This window comes from Diuraphis noxia, unplaced genomic scaffold (genome assembly GCF_037042655.1).
Source record: "Diuraphis noxia isolate RWA-SAM2 unplaced genomic scaffold, SU_Dnox_SAM2 contig0002, whole genome shotgun sequence".
NCBI lineage: Eukaryota > Metazoa > Arthropoda > Insecta > Hemiptera > Aphididae > Diuraphis > Diuraphis noxia.
In genome coordinates this window covers 74,752,263-74,772,953 of record NW_028301712.1, presented here as the reverse complement: position 1 = coordinate 74,772,953, position 20,691 = coordinate 74,752,263, and the positions used below count along the sequence as shown (strand labels likewise).

Below are 20,691 nucleotides of genomic sequence, written 5' to 3'. Positions count from 1 at the left end.
AACAAATAACAATATTATATTATCATGAAAATATAACGTCTGGTTTAATTTACATTTTACACGATAAACTATGTTTATTATTAATTGGCATTCAAAAGTTATGGCTAAAATATTTTACCACGCTTGATCGGTTGTATCGTTATTTAATTTTCGAATTAGTTCCGTCTTGCAAAAACTTTAAATTTGATTTTTTGTTATTTTAAAATTGGAGAAATGCATACCGTTAAAAATAAATTCAATTTGAATGAAATGAAAAAAAAAAACTAATATAGAAAGCTGCGTTTCTTTACAAGGTGTACATTATTACAGTCTTTTATTTGTTATTACTTATTACCTACTTATTGTATTTTACTGAACTGTATGTAATAAATACTCCCAATTCGTATTTTATTTTCATTAAAAATTAACAAGCCATTCTGGAAATACCAATTTTAAAAAAATAATTGGGTCGGTACAATGGTTTCTACAAAATGATTCAACTTTTCAAACAGCAGTAAATTATCATATTTTTACCCTGAACTACGCATTTCACAGAATCTGAATAATATTAAAATATCGATTTCAACTGTGAACATAATCAAGCTAAAACAGTTATAACGTTAAATATAGATCAAATCTAACGAAAAATGAATTTAGGTACTTCAAAGTCATATGTAGCCGACATTAGCCGTATCTCTTACTATGACCGTAAAACGCATAGGCATTATACATTTCACGAACATGGTTTGGAATTTTTAATATAATATTTAAGTCAGATAAATAATCTAAATCATGGTGGTTCAACCTGCGGTCTTCAAAACCTTTTTTTTTTGTTATTTTGTTTAGAAGACACAATATTCAGTAAATATATTTAATAATTTAAAGATATTTTTGAGTGTAATAAACAAAAACGATTAATATGAAAATTTTTAAAATTTTGATAGGTACTTACTACTTACCAAGGTTAATATAGACATTAAAAATACAGGTTTTTTATCTTTAAGCATATTATAATTTATGATATTTGTTAAAATTATTTAAGTATAATCAATAACCCCCAGATATTTTAAATATACTATGATATGGTCATATGGACTATGATACTTAAAGCTTATGAAGTTTAATGAATCGGAACAAAGTTTTTATCGAGTTAGACTTTCAATCACCATTTATAAAAAAATTAAAAAATAATCGCTCAACAATTAACAGCAAAAAATAGATTCTAGTTGTAAAAAAATATATTTAAATCATTACAGAAAACTCTTTAATAATGTGATAAGAAATGTCATGTCCAACTAACATTTTTTTTATGTAATTTAAATGAAATTAATTAATTTAACCTTATAGTTTTAGTTAATTGAATGGTTAGATACGACTTTAATATGAAATTACGTTGAAGGGATTATAATCAATAGATTATTTTTATTTATTAATCACCATTGATTCATTGTTTAGTGTATGTTTATAGATATTAGTTATAATAACATACATAATATTCCAAAAATCAATATTTAAATAAATGCACGATACCTAATGATGGATAAATGGTCTAAACAATAATATTCACGTGTATTGAATAATGCCGTGTGTATAATATATATATATATATAAGTATATTATTATGATCGATGCATATGTGATGTCAAAAAAGAAGTAATAGATTAAAATCATTCATTTTTGGAGTTTTTCGAGGACGTATACAATATAAATCAATATATATATATTATCCACGTTATTTGGGCTAAATTTATTTATGGATAATAAATACATATTTTATATACAATGCATAGGTACTATTATTGTAAAGTCTGAAACTCAGAACAATTTTCGATAAAATTCAGCACTGCATTTGTCCATGATACTCGATGAATAATTTTTATTGAAAATTAAAAACGTGTCAATTCTTTTTTTGCACACCAAAAATAGTAATTGATGAATAAATAAATTAACTATTAATATGGTTCAGGGATTTTCAAAGTGGTAAACAATATTATGCGTTTTGCAAATTTTATTCAACAAATTTATTTTAAAGCAAAAATATTTATAGTGTATGCCTTCCTTACATTGACTTTAATAAAATATTAAAATGCTAATAAATTTATACGATTTTTGAATAAAATAATTTTATTTTTACCATGACTGTATATAGTTATAAAATTTTATAAAAATTAAATAACCCTGTCACTAAGATACAGATAATAACAACACTATACCTATATACTAACAAACCACAATGTAGTATAGATAACATGTATAAGTATTTTATAATTCAAGTTGAATATACATCTATCTATATAAGTTTTCGAACTGTAAATATTATTTTTTTCATTTTAACCAAAATATAAAAATTATACCGATAACACTTGTGTGATAATATAAAAATAATTTAAGATTTTGGGGTTTCATAGATGCTTTACGATAAATATCTGTGCCATAATTCATTAAATAACTGTGAAAATTTAAATTACCAATAGTAAATCATACAACTGCAGTTTACATTTCTAGATGGATAACTGCAGAACTTGGCGATAAAAATTATTGCATTGTAGAGAGTGTAATATAATTTGTAATATATTGATTAGATGTTTGAGGTTCGCTAAAAAAGTTTAATATTTTGTCTTCGATGTTTAGAGGAAAAAATGCCATCAAAGTTGCTTTCGATTAGACTTGGCGACACGATAAAATATTAATAATGTTATTATTGTAGTCATGAATACCCTAATAATAATAATTTCGGATCACACACGATTAGGTCCATTGTTGAGGCGTCGATCATTGATTATCCGACCGAATTGCTTAGCGACCCCAACAGGGTTTTTGTTATTATCAGAGAAATTCATTTATAACGGTGGTATAATAGGTAGTAGTTTTTCCTTCGGCTCTGTACCAAATACGCAAGCACATACATACAACTTAAACCATTTTTATTAGTGGCAGATCCATTAGAGTTTACTGGGAAGCGTTGCTCTAATTCTACCGTTAGCACTCCTCCACGATCGATAATATTTCCTAGCACTACTTTTGCCACTTATCTCAGCTATGTACCCAATATAATAATAACAATAATAATAAAACACATACCCAAATAGGTTAGGATATAATATTGGGAAGTTTTGGAGAAGCAATAAGTGTGTATAATGTATATATTTATACAAATGTAGGTATCGGAAATCGACCATTGTCGTAATAAATGTAATACCTAAAATTCTATAATTTTCTACATAATACAATTTATAGTGGTATATTGCGTGTATTCCCTATGCACAATTATCGAAATATGCTGAGATTCGAAATAATATGCCATCCCCGTCATCAATAACGTTTAATTTTTCTAAAAATTATTGTACACCTATCTACTGTATTGTAATATATAGATACCTATAGTACATATTATTATTGCATGCTTGCATGCCATGTGTACGCTGTAAACTATGCTTGGTGGTTATATACCAATCATGACATTTGATTGACTGATGCGCAAATAGGGTCGGGCTTGGGAGGGGGGCTAAGCTCCCCCTAATGTGAATTCAGCCCCCTGAATTTATTATCGTATTAATGTAATTTTTGTAAAGAAAAAAAATTAAAATATGACTATGAGGACTAAAAAAGCCCTCCCCCCTTTATTGAAATCCCTATTAGTGCCTATGGCTGACGGCATGAACTAATTTAAGAATATCATATACAATCTATTGTTATTTGTTTAAAAACACGGTGAGATGAATGGAACGTCGAAAAGTGAAGAGTAATCGAATTAAAATATTTTTCTTATTATATGACGACCAAATGCGATGTTAAAATATACACATCATATTTATGACTATACGTCTTAAGGCTTAAACTATGGTAACAGAATTATGTATATAATATACACTTTCACGTTTAAATAATAAAATATTGTATAAAGATTTGTAACTACTGTTTAGAAACAACATAAAAATAATAGGATTTTGTTTCGGCCGCTTATAAATAACAATATATGTTTTATTATGATCTAAAATCGTAGTTGTAAAACTTCAGAACGCGTGGAAAGTTATGATATATATATATTAATAGCCTATGTTCAATAATAACACACGTAGTTGTACTGTTTTTTTGTTTGTCGGCTTAGTTGTAATCGGCTTGTTATATTTTGTTGGAATGCAGGTTTTTGTTTGCTCAAATTATATGATGACAATATTTTTTGATACTTACATTTTTAAGCATGGATCATGAATTTATATCATATGCAATAATATTTTTAATTCTTATAATATAAAACGATAATGTTGATGTTCCAAAAAATGTAATTAATAATATTTACTAACACGCGTATTATTATATTGAGTGGCCCTCTACTTTTAATAGTACACAGGAATTTGCTTCAAAAATACAAGGAATAATATGGTACATATGTGTCACAAATTGTATGCATACGAGTGTGATTATTTAACTTTTTTCCACGTATATCGTATATTTATTTCATTTTATTTGTAGGCATTACTTTGTGTGAATGTTTTGGACTCAGGCCTTCGAATATAAAGATTTTATACTAATGCCTATACATTGGAATTGATTTAAATATTAGGTAATTTAAAATTTGAAGGAAAGTTTAAAATTGGCAATAAACAATATATATCTACTATGAGTTCATTCGATTTATTATAATTTTTTTGATGAATAGTTGAATGAAAATGTAATCTAATACCTAACAAACCGTCCAGGAACTTTAAAATATATCAAAGTATGACTGCTGTTTCACATATAAAGTTGTGCATGAGAAATACTTAGTAAAGATCCTAGCCCCTAGGTATATTAAAATTCATCGCCGAATTACTAACTTAGTAATTTGGAGAGGGTATCATACTGTACGAGTCCCCATATAACACAATCATATTCCAAGGTACATAAACTAATGATCAGAAGATAACTTTTGGGGATAATCCATTTTTTAAAGAATAAGATGTTAAAATCAAGAAGTTTTAACGCTTTGAAATATATAATTTCAATTTAAGAAGCTGGATAATGGAGCAAGATTGATTATATTAAAACTAAGGTTTATTTACCATGTAAGACATTTTTATTATAACGTCTTTTCGTGACAGTTATTTCCACATTTAATTATATTTAATTACTGTCGAACGAATTCGACAGCAAAACGATTGTTCTGCAATTCTCATAGTTCTCCACTCACATGAATAGTTTTATGTCGTTAGCGAAACAGGGAATATGCAAAATGTTATAACCACTTTTACAAAGGACATAGAAAACAATATAGGCTGAAGATAATTACATTGGACAATTTCAAAAATTGATGATTTTATAAGAAATTTAATACTTTTACGCGATGATATCTTTTTCAAAATAAGATTGAAGCAATTATAAAAGAGGTATACTGAAACCTAAGAATTTGAGAATTAATATAATAAGAAGTGATAAACTGTGTAGACTGCATCTTGAAGTCTATATGTTTAACACTAACATACTTACTTGCGAATGATGTTTAAATGTATAAAAATCAAAATAAATTATTACTATACACGTTGTGGTAGAGTGATCAGAACGAATCCGATGCTACTCTTCATAATGACTTTAAAAAAAATTGAGAAACTTAAATTAGACCAAGCATTAAAATATTTTTAAATATAAGATTGATTGGTTATTATTAAGATGATGGATTAAATGAAACTACTAGTTTTTAGAACAGATGTATGGAACTAAATCAAAACTGAACATGGAGAGAATGGAGAGAAAGATACACAAATAATATAATATAATAAACGATTGTTGAAGCAGAAACAACCAAGTTATTCCATCAAGGACATATGTCATATTAATAATTAAATCCTCGGAACACAGCGTTACAACTTTAGAAAATGTTGTTAGGTCAATGCAGTAAATAAAACATATAGAATCCTTGAATACAAATATCATGGTATATTTTGTTGTTCCAGTAAATGGAAAATAAATAAGAAGAAAAAGAGTAGCTACTTTTTGCTTATTGAACAAACCCATACCGTGAATAGAGAGCTCTTTGAGAATTTCGTGTTTTTAAATAGAATTTTGAACAATCAGGGAAATCAAAAATACTGTAAATTTATTTAAATCAGACATGTGATTTATTTAATAAATCAAAATTGTTTTCTTTTCTACAAAAATAGATCTGAAAACGTTAGTCAAAAATAATAAACATCAATCTTGTTTTGTAAATACTTGCGGTATGATCCGACTTCAATCTCAAACAAATTAACAATTAATATAAAATAGGTTGCTATATTGGTAAACCTTGGGTTTAGTATAGGTACGTGTTAACCATAGACAAATCAGTATCTATGTATCACACTTATTTGTGAAATAATTCGACCAAGATGAGATATAGCACTAGCTAAATTTTTAATGTGGTTCAAACTACACTTTAAGTTTTCTTGATAACTCTAAGAAAAATTTCTGAAACTCATGAAAAATGGTTGAGCCATTTTTAAGTCTATAAGCCACAACAACACGAAGACATTATAACAATTCGAATAACAAATAATGAATTAAATAATATTTTAATTGGTTTAAAGACACAACAATGTAAATGAGGGTTCGGCATCAGCATAGTTTATGCCAACTTTAGGCCATGATGAGCATAGTGATGAATGTGTTTATTGTATAGTGATGTGTGTTTTTTTTTTTTGTATATACTCGATAAGTACAAAGTTTTGATTTTCGAATTCATTTATCTTTTCTGGTAGAAAAATGAATTTAGTCGTTACAGTTACTGACAAACCTATTTTAAATTGAAATGTTTTACTTGTTTATAGGGCATTCAACGTAGTGGCACCCAAAGTTGCCGTTCCTGGTCAAAGAACCGCAGTACTGGTTAGCTGGAATCCAGCATGCAGTCCCAAAGACGTGACTCTACGGCTCTTGCGTCAGATACCGGTAACCGAGCAACAGCGAGCGGCTGACGACGACGTACTATCGCACAACACCGTCACCATACATGGTCAGTAAAATGCATGTTAAACAATTTCGAAGTACCGATAGTATTATCATAATCTGTGCATGAGAAAACACGATAATTGTGTGCTGCAATGACGATAATAGGTTCTTTTTGTCAAACGCGGTTACCGTTACATAACGTCATAACTCGTTGGTAGGTATTTGTAATAGATTCACCAAGAAATAAAGAAACTATGGCTTAGTAAGTAATGTAAGTAGGGCTATGTAAGTATAGTAAAAATGTCTACTAGATCCAATTTCAATCACCCAAAAAACATATGAATTGCTCATTAAGAAATACAGTATTTTTTTAAAACAATATTATCATAGAAAACGTTATGTTATAATTTTTTTTTTATCTTGTTTTATTAAAAATATAAATTTCATCATAATAGAGAGTATTTATATTTTATAAATGGCCATCTCCATATTCCTTGAAACGTAATAAACGTTGTGAACTTCAAAAAACATAAACTCTCTTCTAAATTATATCATGTTACCACGAAACGTCGTATACAAAAAATAATCACTTGCACATTTTTAAATGTATTTCAACATTTGCATACGTTTTCCCAGAAACACACGAATTTAAAATAGGTACCTAATACAAATAGGTCCGCTGACGGCTATTGTGGATTTTTTACGTTGAGTTCGTAGAATTGTGTGCTTTGTGCGGACTACCTCTACTCCGTAGAGTCAGCGTATATAAACCGCTCTGTTAACGAATTGTTGAAGACAATCGGAAAACATCGTCGACCTTTATTAATTCGGATTAAGTGCTGGCTGTTAATAAAATACAAACCGAAACACGATTATAACGGTGCATTGCCAGCACAATGGCGTGGTACAATGAACGCACACAAAATACATATTGATAATAATATATTTTATACGCGTGTTCCTCCTTTAAACACCCAAATTAACATGACGACTAAGAAAGGATTCTCGCTTGAGCTCCACTGGCTCTAGGTACAAGTAAAAGGTAAACACGGTCTCACCTCATACATCCGTGCTTAACGCGACCAATTTGTCGGGGTATAGATGGGCGTTGGTGAAGTGGTGGTGGTGGTGTTGGTGGAGGCGCTGGATAATTGTGGTGGAGGGGGTGGAATTTCTGGTGAAGATATAGTGACATAGGATTATACACGTGTGCGTCATACGATATTGCGGAGAGTGGATTATAGACCATAAAGTAGTGCTGAGGTGAACAATACGTGTTTTTATCAAACCACAATTTATCTTATATTCCTCTTAGACGAGCGCCCGAATAAATGTAACGAATTAACGCGAAACCTTTTATCCATAAATTTAATGAGTGATGCCTGTCTAAGTCAATAATCTTCCTCTAATTATATCGACATGCTTAAAAAGAAAATTAATTCAAAGTTCATGTTCAAAACGGTTTTCATTAACGTATAATTATAATTTGTTTAAAAATAATTAATTTTGGTTTTAATTATATAATTTATGGTCACTGACAAAACTGGTACGCCTTTATAATATAAAATATGAAAAAGTAGGTAAGGTATAAAGAAAAATTCAATAATTATTCATTAATATAATGTAAATTACTTAATCGTTATTAATTTTGAATAATTGTATTGTTTTGCTGGTAACCCAAGTTAAATGACTAATAAATATATTTAGGATTTTAAAAAGTTTTTTGGAGTTTATATTTTTCAATTAATTACATTAAAAATAATATTATTGCTTGTATAAATTAAAGAAGTTAAAATCATTTTTTTTTTTTTTTTTGAAAACAATTAACTTAATAATATACAATTGTTGAAACTGATTTATTATTCAAATATATATTTTAGATGACATGAATTTAGTCTAAGCACCGTGAATTGAGGTAACTTGATAAATTGTTTTGATTTTTTGTTCTTGTACGCATATTTTTTGTAATACTTAAGTAACGAACCTCAACATAATGTTATTGCCTCAAGTACTACTTTATCAGCATTCCCAATTTTTTTTTTCCAATGAACAGTTTTTTTTTCAAATTTTTTTTCAAAGTAACCAAAGTCACACGACTTTTGGAGTGACTTTGATACTACCATTTTTTTTTTTTTTGTATGTTAAACTAATTGAAATGGAATGAAACCTATAAATCTCACCCAATTTTAAATTTGTTCAACTACTTTGTGAGACATAACTTAAGGTGACTTAGACACATGAATTTATTGTTAAGTATTTTGAGTGATTTTAATCTCATTGTGGCATACTAAATTTAATACTACTTGACTCAAATGTTTTTTTTAAGCTTTATTTACAGTCAATATCTAATGATTAATAGATTGTTTACCTTCGCAAAATGAATATTAAGTAACAAACAAGACACTTTTACATGCATATATATTATATATTTATATTAATAAATTGTTTTTATTTTAAATTATAAAAGTCAGTCTCGAGTTTAATTTTTTAGTATCACTTTTTAAACATGTGTAATAAAATAACATTTCTAGCATAATATAGGTAAAAATAAAAGACAATTAGCAAACTTAAAATAAATATAAAATAAAATTTAATACGTTTAACATTGTAATATATAAGTCCGTAGTTACCTACCAGACATTTCTGTGAAGGAATAGTTAATTAGTTTTAGTCAGAAAATGGGTATAATATATCACGTCCAGGCTATTCTTTCTCAATGTGTATATCAAAGGTAAATAAATACACCTTACACAGTCTTCTACTATTTCAACTTTTGGCATAGGAAGGGCAGCAATAACATGTTCAATACCGACTTCAAATAATTAATTTTCAACAATTTTGAACTTATTTTTGTGCTTTCAATAAATTGCAGTTCATTCGAACAACATACACAATACGCAATCAGTATTTTTTTTTATATCTATAACGGCAATATACTGAAATTTATTATTATTGCTTTTACAAAACCTTTGAATAATATGAAGTTGCCTATTTTTAAAGTATTGATACTAGGCTCATAGTATTCTAGCACATCACTAATTGTTTCTTATTTAGAGTTGGTATTTTAAAATGGTATATTGGTATGGTTTCATTTTTTTTTTTTTTTTTTGAGTAATGAGTAATCTCCTAATATCGCTCACCATAAGGACGGTAATAGTGGAGTATTATATTATTCAATCTGAGAACAATCTTATCGAAAACAAAACGACATTTTCCGAAGGAATATATTTTTATAATATTATATTATACAGTTTGTACCCACTTTCTGCCTTATCAATCGTTTCATGATTTAAAAATAAACCACAAGTCACGTACAGGATACAATAATATATTATTATGGTATCATGGAATTTTATAGAGTTAGAACAACAATTGTATCACCTATTATGTTCGACAAGGGAACAAGAATATTGGCAAAGCGATCTATCCTCTGTTATCTGTCAAAATTATATTAAATAAAGGGCTCATCCAGTTCAATGCAAAATAAAAAACAGTTTGTAAATGATTATGAAATTCACAAACGATATCATATTATATAGAATCAAATCTGAAATATTTAAAATATCGTTTTAAAAAAAGCTTAAAATAAACAAACTGTTTGGGTGAACTGTTGACAAAAAATTGATGGATTTCTTCCCGGAAAAGGTTGACGCATGTACAATATAAAATTTTAAAGTAGTTTATGTGCGTGAAACACGTTTTGTGAAGATAAAATATACTAAAAAATAAACTGTATGTTGTTATTGGATACCGTCTAAATCTTAGATATTATACCTTTATACCCCAACAAAATAGTTTCAAAAGTTGCCCGATATCTGAATAACTTTTATTTTTATTCTATGAAGAGGCTAATCTGTTAGTTTTCTACTAATCTACTACGAATGACATAAATGGAAACCTCAAACTCCAAGCTTTGGTCATATTATGCAATGGCATTATGTAAATCTGTTTGTTAAAATTATTTGAACATATGGATTTCTTTGATCATATTATCAGATTATACCCAGATATTATAAATTATTGTTAGAAATAAAACGAGAACTAATTAGGCTCACTGATGAATGTAATTTGAAAGCAAATGAGACTGTGCCACAAGGGAACCAATTCGACATGTGAGGTAGGGTCTCGGGAACCAATTTGGTATCAACCACGAGCCCGGTACCTTAATCGAACGCATGTGGGGATTGCCCAGAAAAGGAAACCCACGCGAGAACCTCTCTATATATAGTATAATATATAAATATATAGTATAACACAGGAGTACAGGACTTGAGTGGTCACCTCTGTGGAGGATATTAAGTCCCAGCAGAGTCGTCAAATATTTGCGAGAGCCCGTGTCATTAATTATTGCGTTTTATTGCGGTGAGATGTGTTGGCAGCGATGGTAGTAGTGGTGGTGGTGTGGTGCTAGCGACGGTACAAAATTTGTCGACGATAACCGCTAACTAAGTGGTGTTTGAACGTCGGCAACGGGTAAATAAAGGAAGCGGAAATTCGCAACCTACCAACCGTCCTCAAAGTATCCCCGACCACCTTCCTAACGTGTATCCTTCCTATCAACCCTACCCGCTATCCCACTTTCCATCATGCCCCTTATTACTTCCACCTTTTGTGAGTGATGCCTCACCATCCCATAGAAAGACTCACGTAGCACCACCGTGATACCACCCGCATCAGTGGTGCTTCCACATACCTTCTGCTGAACGTGACTTTAATCCCTTCACGATGATCCCCTACCAACAGACTCCTGTCCCACAAACTCGTAGTATTCAACCACTACGCCACCGGTCACTCCGGTAATTTCACTCGTATACCGTGGTGTCTAACCACCGTTACCGTCGAAAAAAACACCCAGTACGAGAATGTATAACCCAACCATACGTGACACATAATGAAAATGTATAAATATACATTTCAGTTTTATTTTGAGGTAACATTGAAATTTATACACTCCGTGTCATTAATAAAAAATAATAAAACTGCTTATATAAGTAATTATACATATAAATAGCATTCAAAAAATAAAAATTATAAACTGTTCAAGAAAATTGAAAAAAAAACATAAATCGTAAGTTTAATAATACAATAGAGAAATGTTAAGATTTTATAAGGATAAAATTAAATTTAAAAACGTCCGCAGTAAATCAAATCAAATTAAAAGAGCTGTATGTTTTAAAATTGGTGTAAAAACGAAAAAAAACAACCTAAAACTGCAGCTAATTTTATCACATACACAATCTATTAAAAAAAAAGGCGCGTACGTCTGTTCATCTCATAATAAATTGAACCCAGTATTATACAAATAGTATTTTATTTGTCAATTTTATCTACGAGATTTTTATTGGAGTTGCTCTTAATTCTTAATATAGGTAAATAAATAACACATTGTAATATCCTTAAAAATATATTTAAATGTGCAAATCCCGGGTTCCGAAATATAAGAAACAAATTTAACTTCAACCCTGAAGGGTTAGTAATAATTTTTTAAATGATTACAAAAAAATAGCTAATAGTCGTCATTACTGCATTTCTTGCCGATTTACAGATGATGATAATAATAATTAAATCAGATTTAGACGATATAAAAAAAATAATGAACACTAGATGTTTTATACTAATCGTATATTATTATACATATATACATACGCGCACACCGAGTCCGATAAAGTATTTTTAGAATTAATTGAGTCCGGTATAATTATCTATAATATCTTTAAAATTATTTTAATAACCACTTATGAGAACTTTGTGTTATGTTTTTAAGCTTCTTAAATAAGCAAAAAGAAACTTATTGTTATTTTTTGGAAAAAAATAAAAATAAAATATCTCTAGAGATCTCATGAAATTCAATCAAAAACGTGTAATTAAACATTATTATAGTGTTATAAAAATAATTCGGTTAGGACATAGTCATTTTCAATGTTTTTATTTAAAACATTATTTTTGGCCATCTTTCACATTCTTGTTGTTGTTGTGGTATCTATCGTAATCACTCTATCTGCCAAAACACACACACCCCACACATACATAATATTGACATGGATAAGATTTGGGTTGTATATGCCGATGGATTATTTCGAGCAATATAAACCCCTTAATGGTAGCGGATGAGAGCTCGTTCTCCATGACTATGACTGTGCATATATTATATATAACGCACCATCTATATTATATATTACTATTATTTTTTTTTTTTATTGATAACAAAAAAACATCGATAGCAAAGGCCATTAGTTACAGAAAATTTAAAGATATGCATGAATAAGTGTTTGTACAATATTTACAAAGATGAGTTATAAATAAAATGGGATGTAAATTTTTTTTATATATGATTGTACAATTTGGAGTGTTTTAAAAAATTCAATAAATCTGGGTTATTTTTAGGATTGGAACCGAGTGCAGAGTCCAGGTTGTATGATATCCTGTGCTCAACTCGTTCTTGGTTGTATAGTAAACAGTCGGCAATTATGTGTTTGACTGTGAACATAGTTCCGCAGGTTTGACAAATTGGAGGCTCTCTCTTGCCATCGGGAATCCGTGCGTGATTTTGGTGTGTCCAATGCGAAGTCTGTTGAGTACTGTATCTTCTTTTCGGTTAAGCTTTGAATTTACCTAACGATAGGTATTTACGATATTTTTCGTTTCGTCGTAAAACATTTGGTTTATTAAAACGGTTTCGTTATCGTTATCTATTTTGCATTATTTTTCGAATGTGAATTTTTTGAAAGCATTTACTATATCCACATTATCTAGTTTAGTCACTAGCACGTCACAACCCCAAGCACAGTATAATACTCCACGAGAATATTGAAACATTGTCTTCTTCCCTAAGGCGTTAAGTCGGCGTCTGAAAGTCACACAAATCGTGCGTCGTGCATCGTTGTTTTTGGGTATTCATTTTTCATCCCAATCACAGTAATTCGAGAACTCTCCGTGAAAGTAATTATTTAAATTAAACTATAAGTGCAATATGATAAATCTCACCACGTAAAATATGTTTTCGATTTAGCTCGATGCCAGCACAATGTAATTAATAATGCTATTAGGTTCTTGACGATTGAACGAAAAACCCGGAAACACCCTGTAGCCTATAGGTACACATATGCGTGCACGTGTACACGTGCCTATTAATTTGTAAACACACACACTCGTGTGTGCGAGGGCATATATAAGACCTAAGTACTGGGTATACAGGGTTGCGGTGGGAAAGTTTGGGGTCATGATGAGGAGGGGGGTGATAGAGCTTTACAGGAGTATTATATAAGTGAGTGGTTGCCAGGGCTGCAGGACAGCAGGCGTACAACAATCGTACACGCGTCTCCGCCATGTCTCTGCGCCTGCCGAGAGAGAGCTTAATGAATTTCCAGACACGATTCACGGACGTGTCGCTAATTCAGTATTCTCCGACCACAAAGCTCTTTGTTGAATAATAATATTAATACCCCGATATGCGCATTCGTCTATATACACCACCACCGCGCGCACGCACGCCATCCCTCGTGTACCCGAGGGAGTGCGTCTTTCCCAAGACAATCTAACAGAACTAACCGAACTCGATTAAACTGATTTGTCCGGCACTATCGTGTCCCACTACGGTGATTTGTACCACGGAAACGGGAATATAACACAACTCGTGTTTTGTATAAAACTAGCTTTTAGTAAGTAATTTGCATCCCTGTAGAACGTCGACATGCGTCCAGCATATTTTAAAGCAAATTCTACACACAAACATATTAGAAAATGCGTCTTGAATTGAAAGCTATTAGTCAATAATCATCTAAATCGTACTATTATTACTGTCATACAGAATGATTCACTAACGGTGCTCACTCTGATGTCATAAATGTTTAAATACATTTAAAGACCATATTGACTTTAAGTTCTTCTCATTTTTTGTACTATTTATTAAGAACTATTTTGTTATGATTCAAACTGCTGTTGTTTTTTTTCTTTTTTTTTTAAAGAAACTCCTTTTTATTATTTATTGGATAATTATTTTTCTGAAAATATTGACGTATTGAAATTAGGATTAATAATTTGTAAAAATGATTCAATTATAATTAATACTAGATCCAGCTTTACATCTATTTTATATCTTTCCAAAACCATTTTTAAGGACTAAATTATTTTCATTAGTATAAACATTTAATAACTGGAAAACTGAAAAACTACTCGTTTGAAGTTTGAATTAGGTAGGTACATCAATATTTTCAGAAAAACTATACACTATAAATAATTGTTAAAAGAAATAAACAGTAAACAAGTGAAGTAACAGAAAAATGGTATTATATTATGTTTCTAATTAAAAAATTCTAAACATATACATTTTAATAAATTCACTATTAAAAAGGTAAAAGAATATGAACATAATTGGTCAATGGTCCCAACCCACCCTGTATAGTGAAAATAATATTATTTATTTTTATTAAAACGATAAAACACTTTCTTTTATTTGTATTTGATTACCTATAAGTGTTCGATAACATTATTTTGATTATATTACACAGTCCATTTCTTGCTGCATAATATTATATAATAATACAACGCGTAGGTACTATACCCAATCGAGCCGATGGAAACATAAAGTGAGACCTGCTTATTGTTTTAGTGATGACAAATACCACATCACCCGATATCCGTGGCAGTCATATCCAGCACAACTGTTTCTGTGCAAGTATACCCTTCCAAGATTTGAAAAAAAATATATATTTCCTACCCACCGGCCGGGTCTGAGCACGCCTGCAGAGCGATGTCGTGTTGTCATATAATAATTATTATTATTAGGCTAATATCGTTCGGCTGGTCGATAAGAAACAACTCTAAGTATTTTTCGTGGCGTGAGTTATATATTATGTTTTTTATAATATCGTTTGTACGACAAATTGTGAGCACTACAGTACACATAATATTATAATATACGTACCAAATATTTAGTGAGTACGGCTTAATACGCGAGGTTCGATGTTTGCGCCATATTATTATGATTATAATATGTCTGGTCCCACCACTTTTCCGTCACTAATCGTCCGCGGATGACCGCAATATCATGACATTATATCATTATTATTATTCGCGCACGCACTGCTGTAGCGAAATTGCCTATTCGGTACGCCCGACGACGTCGTAATTCCCGAGAATTCCGATCACGTACACAGCACCACCCGAGTTCTTAACAAATCGGTTACCGCGTGTGCGCGAGCGGAGTTTTTAGTTTAGTTTTCCTTCAAAAGCTTATCTTTCCATTCTAATATTTTATTGTATGCCCGCGCGCTCGCTCGAAGTAAAACCCTCTTAACAAACGAACACTATAAATGACAGGTGTACTTGATGCGATGTCCATGCTTGTATTCTTTACACGAACGCTAAACGCAACCACCAATCAAAGGACTCAGCTTTTTTATCATAATATTTACTATTTTCGTTTTATGCTCATTTTTTTTTTTAATATTTCCGGTAAATTTGTCACTGCGGCGCGGTCCGTGTTTGATTTCCCGTTAAAGCTTCCACAGCTGTCATAAAGTCGAGCGCGTTTATTTATACAAATTATTTTTAGTTTGATATTCGAGTCGATCACAATATTAAGTTCAATGGCATTCACATGTCATTTGAATTCGACAACGGCAATCGTCTAAACGTGTTGTAAGTTGTAATGTGCATATCAAATACAATATATTATTATCATGTTATAATAACGAAAAACCACGTAATGTAATAAAAAAAGAAGAAATACCTCATCAATCATAATAGTTAAAAATTATTAATGGGCTAAAACTCATAAAACATTTTAATATAGTTACTTCGCAATAATTAATAAGTTTTTAAACTGTTTTTCATTATTTTATTGTGACATAAAACGCTATAAATAGACAAATTATTCAAATAGGTAGGTACATGTATATATAAAAAGTATAACTAGCCTAACTTAACCTATATAACTAAATAATCGAATAAAGTATTATTATACATTTTTCTATTGTGTATAATTAATTAAAAATTAAACTAAAAGTTATCAAACACTATTAATTTAATATCATTATAGATAACGAAATATTCTGATACAAAATTTAAATATTATAATTGCAAAATCTAAACTAAACATTTTATTCTCGATTAAATTAAACTATCAAAGGTAACTAAGTTGAATAGTTTTATGAGCTCGCTGATCAACTATTTAATATTCATTACATACTCTCAATTTATAAGCTTTGGGAAACTTTGTTAGAATGAATTATGTCCGCTTATTCATCACATAAAGGTGAAACATTACAATTGTATTTCAATGAATATTTAAATGCAATCAATAAATGGTTAAAACCAAAAACCCTTAAAATTTAAAATAAAATATTGCATGATTAATCATAAAATATTACTCTAGTTTTTAGTATGAAAGTCATAGTGAATATTGTTCACTACGAAAAATAAATACATATTATATAATTTATGTACCTACAAAATGTATTAATTTATAAAAAGTACTTTCCAATAACCATGTAATAGGTTTTTTTGTTTATGAATATTAACATTAATTTTAGAGGCTATTTTTAAATAAAGAATAATATTATATAATGCCACGTTAAATAAATATTTCATCATTATAAATTTCAATTTTTACCGTCAGCTAATTTTATTTATAATTAGTTATGTAATGAAAAATAAATAATTACTTATAGCTTATAGGTAATAACTTATAAATTAATAAATAATGAAGTTTTTTTATTGTTAAAATAATTGACCACATTATTTTCTGTTTAATATTTTAAATATAATAATTTTTACTAACATTTCCTTAATAAAAAACTTCCTAAATACTATATTTATTTAAAAAAAAAAAATATTTACAAATTGTTTAATTTTACTGAACTACAATAATTTAAAAAATAAAAATAAAAATAACATAATGCAGCTACTTAAAGGTTAGGTTAGGTTATACAATTATATTAATTACATAATATACTTACTATAAATTACTATAATTTATAGATTGTGTAATTACAGAAAATAAAAAGCAAAATACAGTAACTCTCTTGAATTATATCACATGTAACGGGGTTGAAAAACCTGATTTAATATAATATGTATGAATAGGTACGTATTTCAGTTAGAGTTTTGGGGTCCCTTTTAATTATAACTTGATTTTTAGGCAGGGTACTTCATGGAATATAGTTTAAATAATAATATTTAATAATTAATATATATATTTCTTACTGCACATGATCAAAATTAAAATATCATTCCATGTTTCGAATGACTACCGTCATCCACAGTTGTTTAGTGTGTTATATGTCTATCAGCCTAAGAATTTTGAACTTGATATGGTGTAATGGGATTTCTCTTTTATAGTATTAAAATTAATGTTTGTGAATGTGAATGACTATTGACTATAGAACAAGCATTATTATTTGCACTTTGTACCTGTTTGTAACCCTCGCCAAAGTCAGCAGGTATACATAAGGTTACCATAAGTCAACTGTTGCAGTTCTTAAGCTAAAATTAAGAATTTCAATATTAATGATTAATATTAATTCTCCAATTACCTCTATGATATTATTACGATTTATAATATAAATATAAATAACATATTATGTTAGTTTAGCCGTCTAGCGTATAATTTATTTTGGAAAATGAGAATACATTTTATTATATTTTAATTATGTTAGTGTGTTGTCAGATTGTCACTTAATATGTGTAATTTAATGTGTAGATAAATTATGCATATTTTAGTAACATTATTGCTTATTTTAAAATATTGTTAAAAATATATTTAAATTCCCTAGTTATTATCATCGTTAAAAACAATCGAAAAAATAACGAAAAATGTGTGACGTTTAAAAATTTATAAAAATGACTTTTTTTACGTATAATTATCATTAACTCTGATACTATTAATTGTAAACAGTTTAATATGTTATTAAATTTACCATTATTCAAAAGTTGTGTAAAGTTATATAAAAATAATTATAATTAATATTATAGTACAACGACGAGCGCACACAGTAACTAAATGATACATTTTAAATGGCGCTACCCTAACAAACATGTTCTTTAATATTTATTATGAATTTAGTAGTATGTCGATGGTTTGTAACGATGTTGCACATTGGTAATCCGTTATCCATCGATATACTTCCAGATTTAATCACTAATTTTATTTTACATATTATAATTGTTACAATAAAACCTAAACTATAATAAATCTTCGATGGCACAATGGACCATTCGTCATCTGTAGAGCTGTGAATGGTTTTGTCGCACTATTATATCGATACATCCATACAATTTTCTAAAATGTAATTTAATTATTAGTGGTATACATTTATTATAATTGAGTGAATACTCGTCGGTACACAAATTATTAATGTTTTTTCAATTCATATGACAACTCTTTGGTTTACATACACTGTTAACAATTATATCCAGTTTGTAAGTAGGTATAGCTTAGTATCAAGTTGCCGAAGTAATTTGTTAGAAGTCTCTGCTACATCATTGATATTTTAAAGAATAAAAATCTTAGTTATTACCTACTAATTATTAGTATGATAAATTATAAGAAATAAATATATTATTTGTAGACATGGATCCTGGGAAGGCTACTAATAAAATACTGTAGATAATAATAAAAACAATATTATAAAATCATTAAAATCATTAAAATCGTATTTATAAGGTTGTGCCAAAATTCTAATTGCATACTTTTCGATACATATATATTTTTATTTTGTTCACCATCACTATGGTAAATATGTTTAAATAAATATAGAACTCTTGTGTTACAATAAATCACAACACAATGGTAAGTACATCGTATTAGGTTATTTATTTAAAATGTGCACAGAACAAATAAGCTATAATCGCACTTTAAAGGTAAATCATTTTTAATAGGACAGTTGAGCAAATGTAGAAACTCACAGGAAATATTAAACACAAAATCAATACCATATATTTTTTATTTATTTATAGCACAAACATCGAGGAATCAGATTTCACGCAACCCAGTTTGTATTTTCTCGAACAAAAAGAGAAAAAACCTTACAACAATGCGTACGAATTTATGTGCATATTATTATATTTAAAAACAGTTTAATATGATGTTACATTCGAATGTGTTCATTATACGTCCATTTTATATATTTTTCAAATAAGCGACTGATATATTATATTACGGAGTACCTACCTATTTCATTGAAACATGACCTAGAGGTTTATTTTTCAAGTATAAAATACTTATTGTATATATTTGAAACGGTGTATTATAGTTCGGTTATCATAGTGTATAGGATAATTAAAGGGGAAAAATGCAAAAGTCATTAACTCATCCTGCCTTTGATATATATGTATATTATTATTATCATAATAATCTACGGATGTGCTTCAATTGATTATCTAAAAAACCGTGCGTAATATATCGGGTATTATATTTACACTACTGAGTGTCAGTGTATGGGTTAATAACGAGACGTTTTATGATTCCTTACCATTAAAAAAGAGGAATAATGTGTATGATGTATATTATTATATAATGGAAAAATAAAATATGTTTTTGATGTATTGCACACGTACTTACTGTATATTATGCGCAGTAGGCCGCAACGAAACGCGATCATAAAAAATAAGATCCGACTATTAAAACTGCCGCTGTTATACGTTCGGTGAATTCAATTACCTATTTACTACCGTGGTTTGAGATTTGATTGATATTTGAAACTATACGTGTCGGATAGCTCCATAGCCTCGAATGTCATAGTTTTATTATTTATTTTATCCACGCGCTTCAGTGTGCCAGCAACACAATATTAGATTCTAATAATACAT

General features: G+C 29.0%; 1 protein-coding gene across 2 annotated transcripts in view; it reads left to right on the top strand.

The window, feature by feature from the left end:
• The window catches only part of LOC107162781 (C3 and PZP-like alpha-2-macroglobulin domain-containing protein 8), a 145,107-nt gene that overhangs the window by 92,287 nt on the left and 32,129 nt on the right, over positions 1–20,691 (top strand). For both annotated transcript variants that reach the window (XM_015509829.2, XM_015509814.2), the window contains exon 3: positions 6,762–6,946. In XM_015509829.2, coding sequence (XP_015365315.2) covers positions 6,762–6,946 — 185 coding nt within the window. The remainder of the gene's footprint in view (positions 1–6,761; positions 6,947–20,691) is intronic.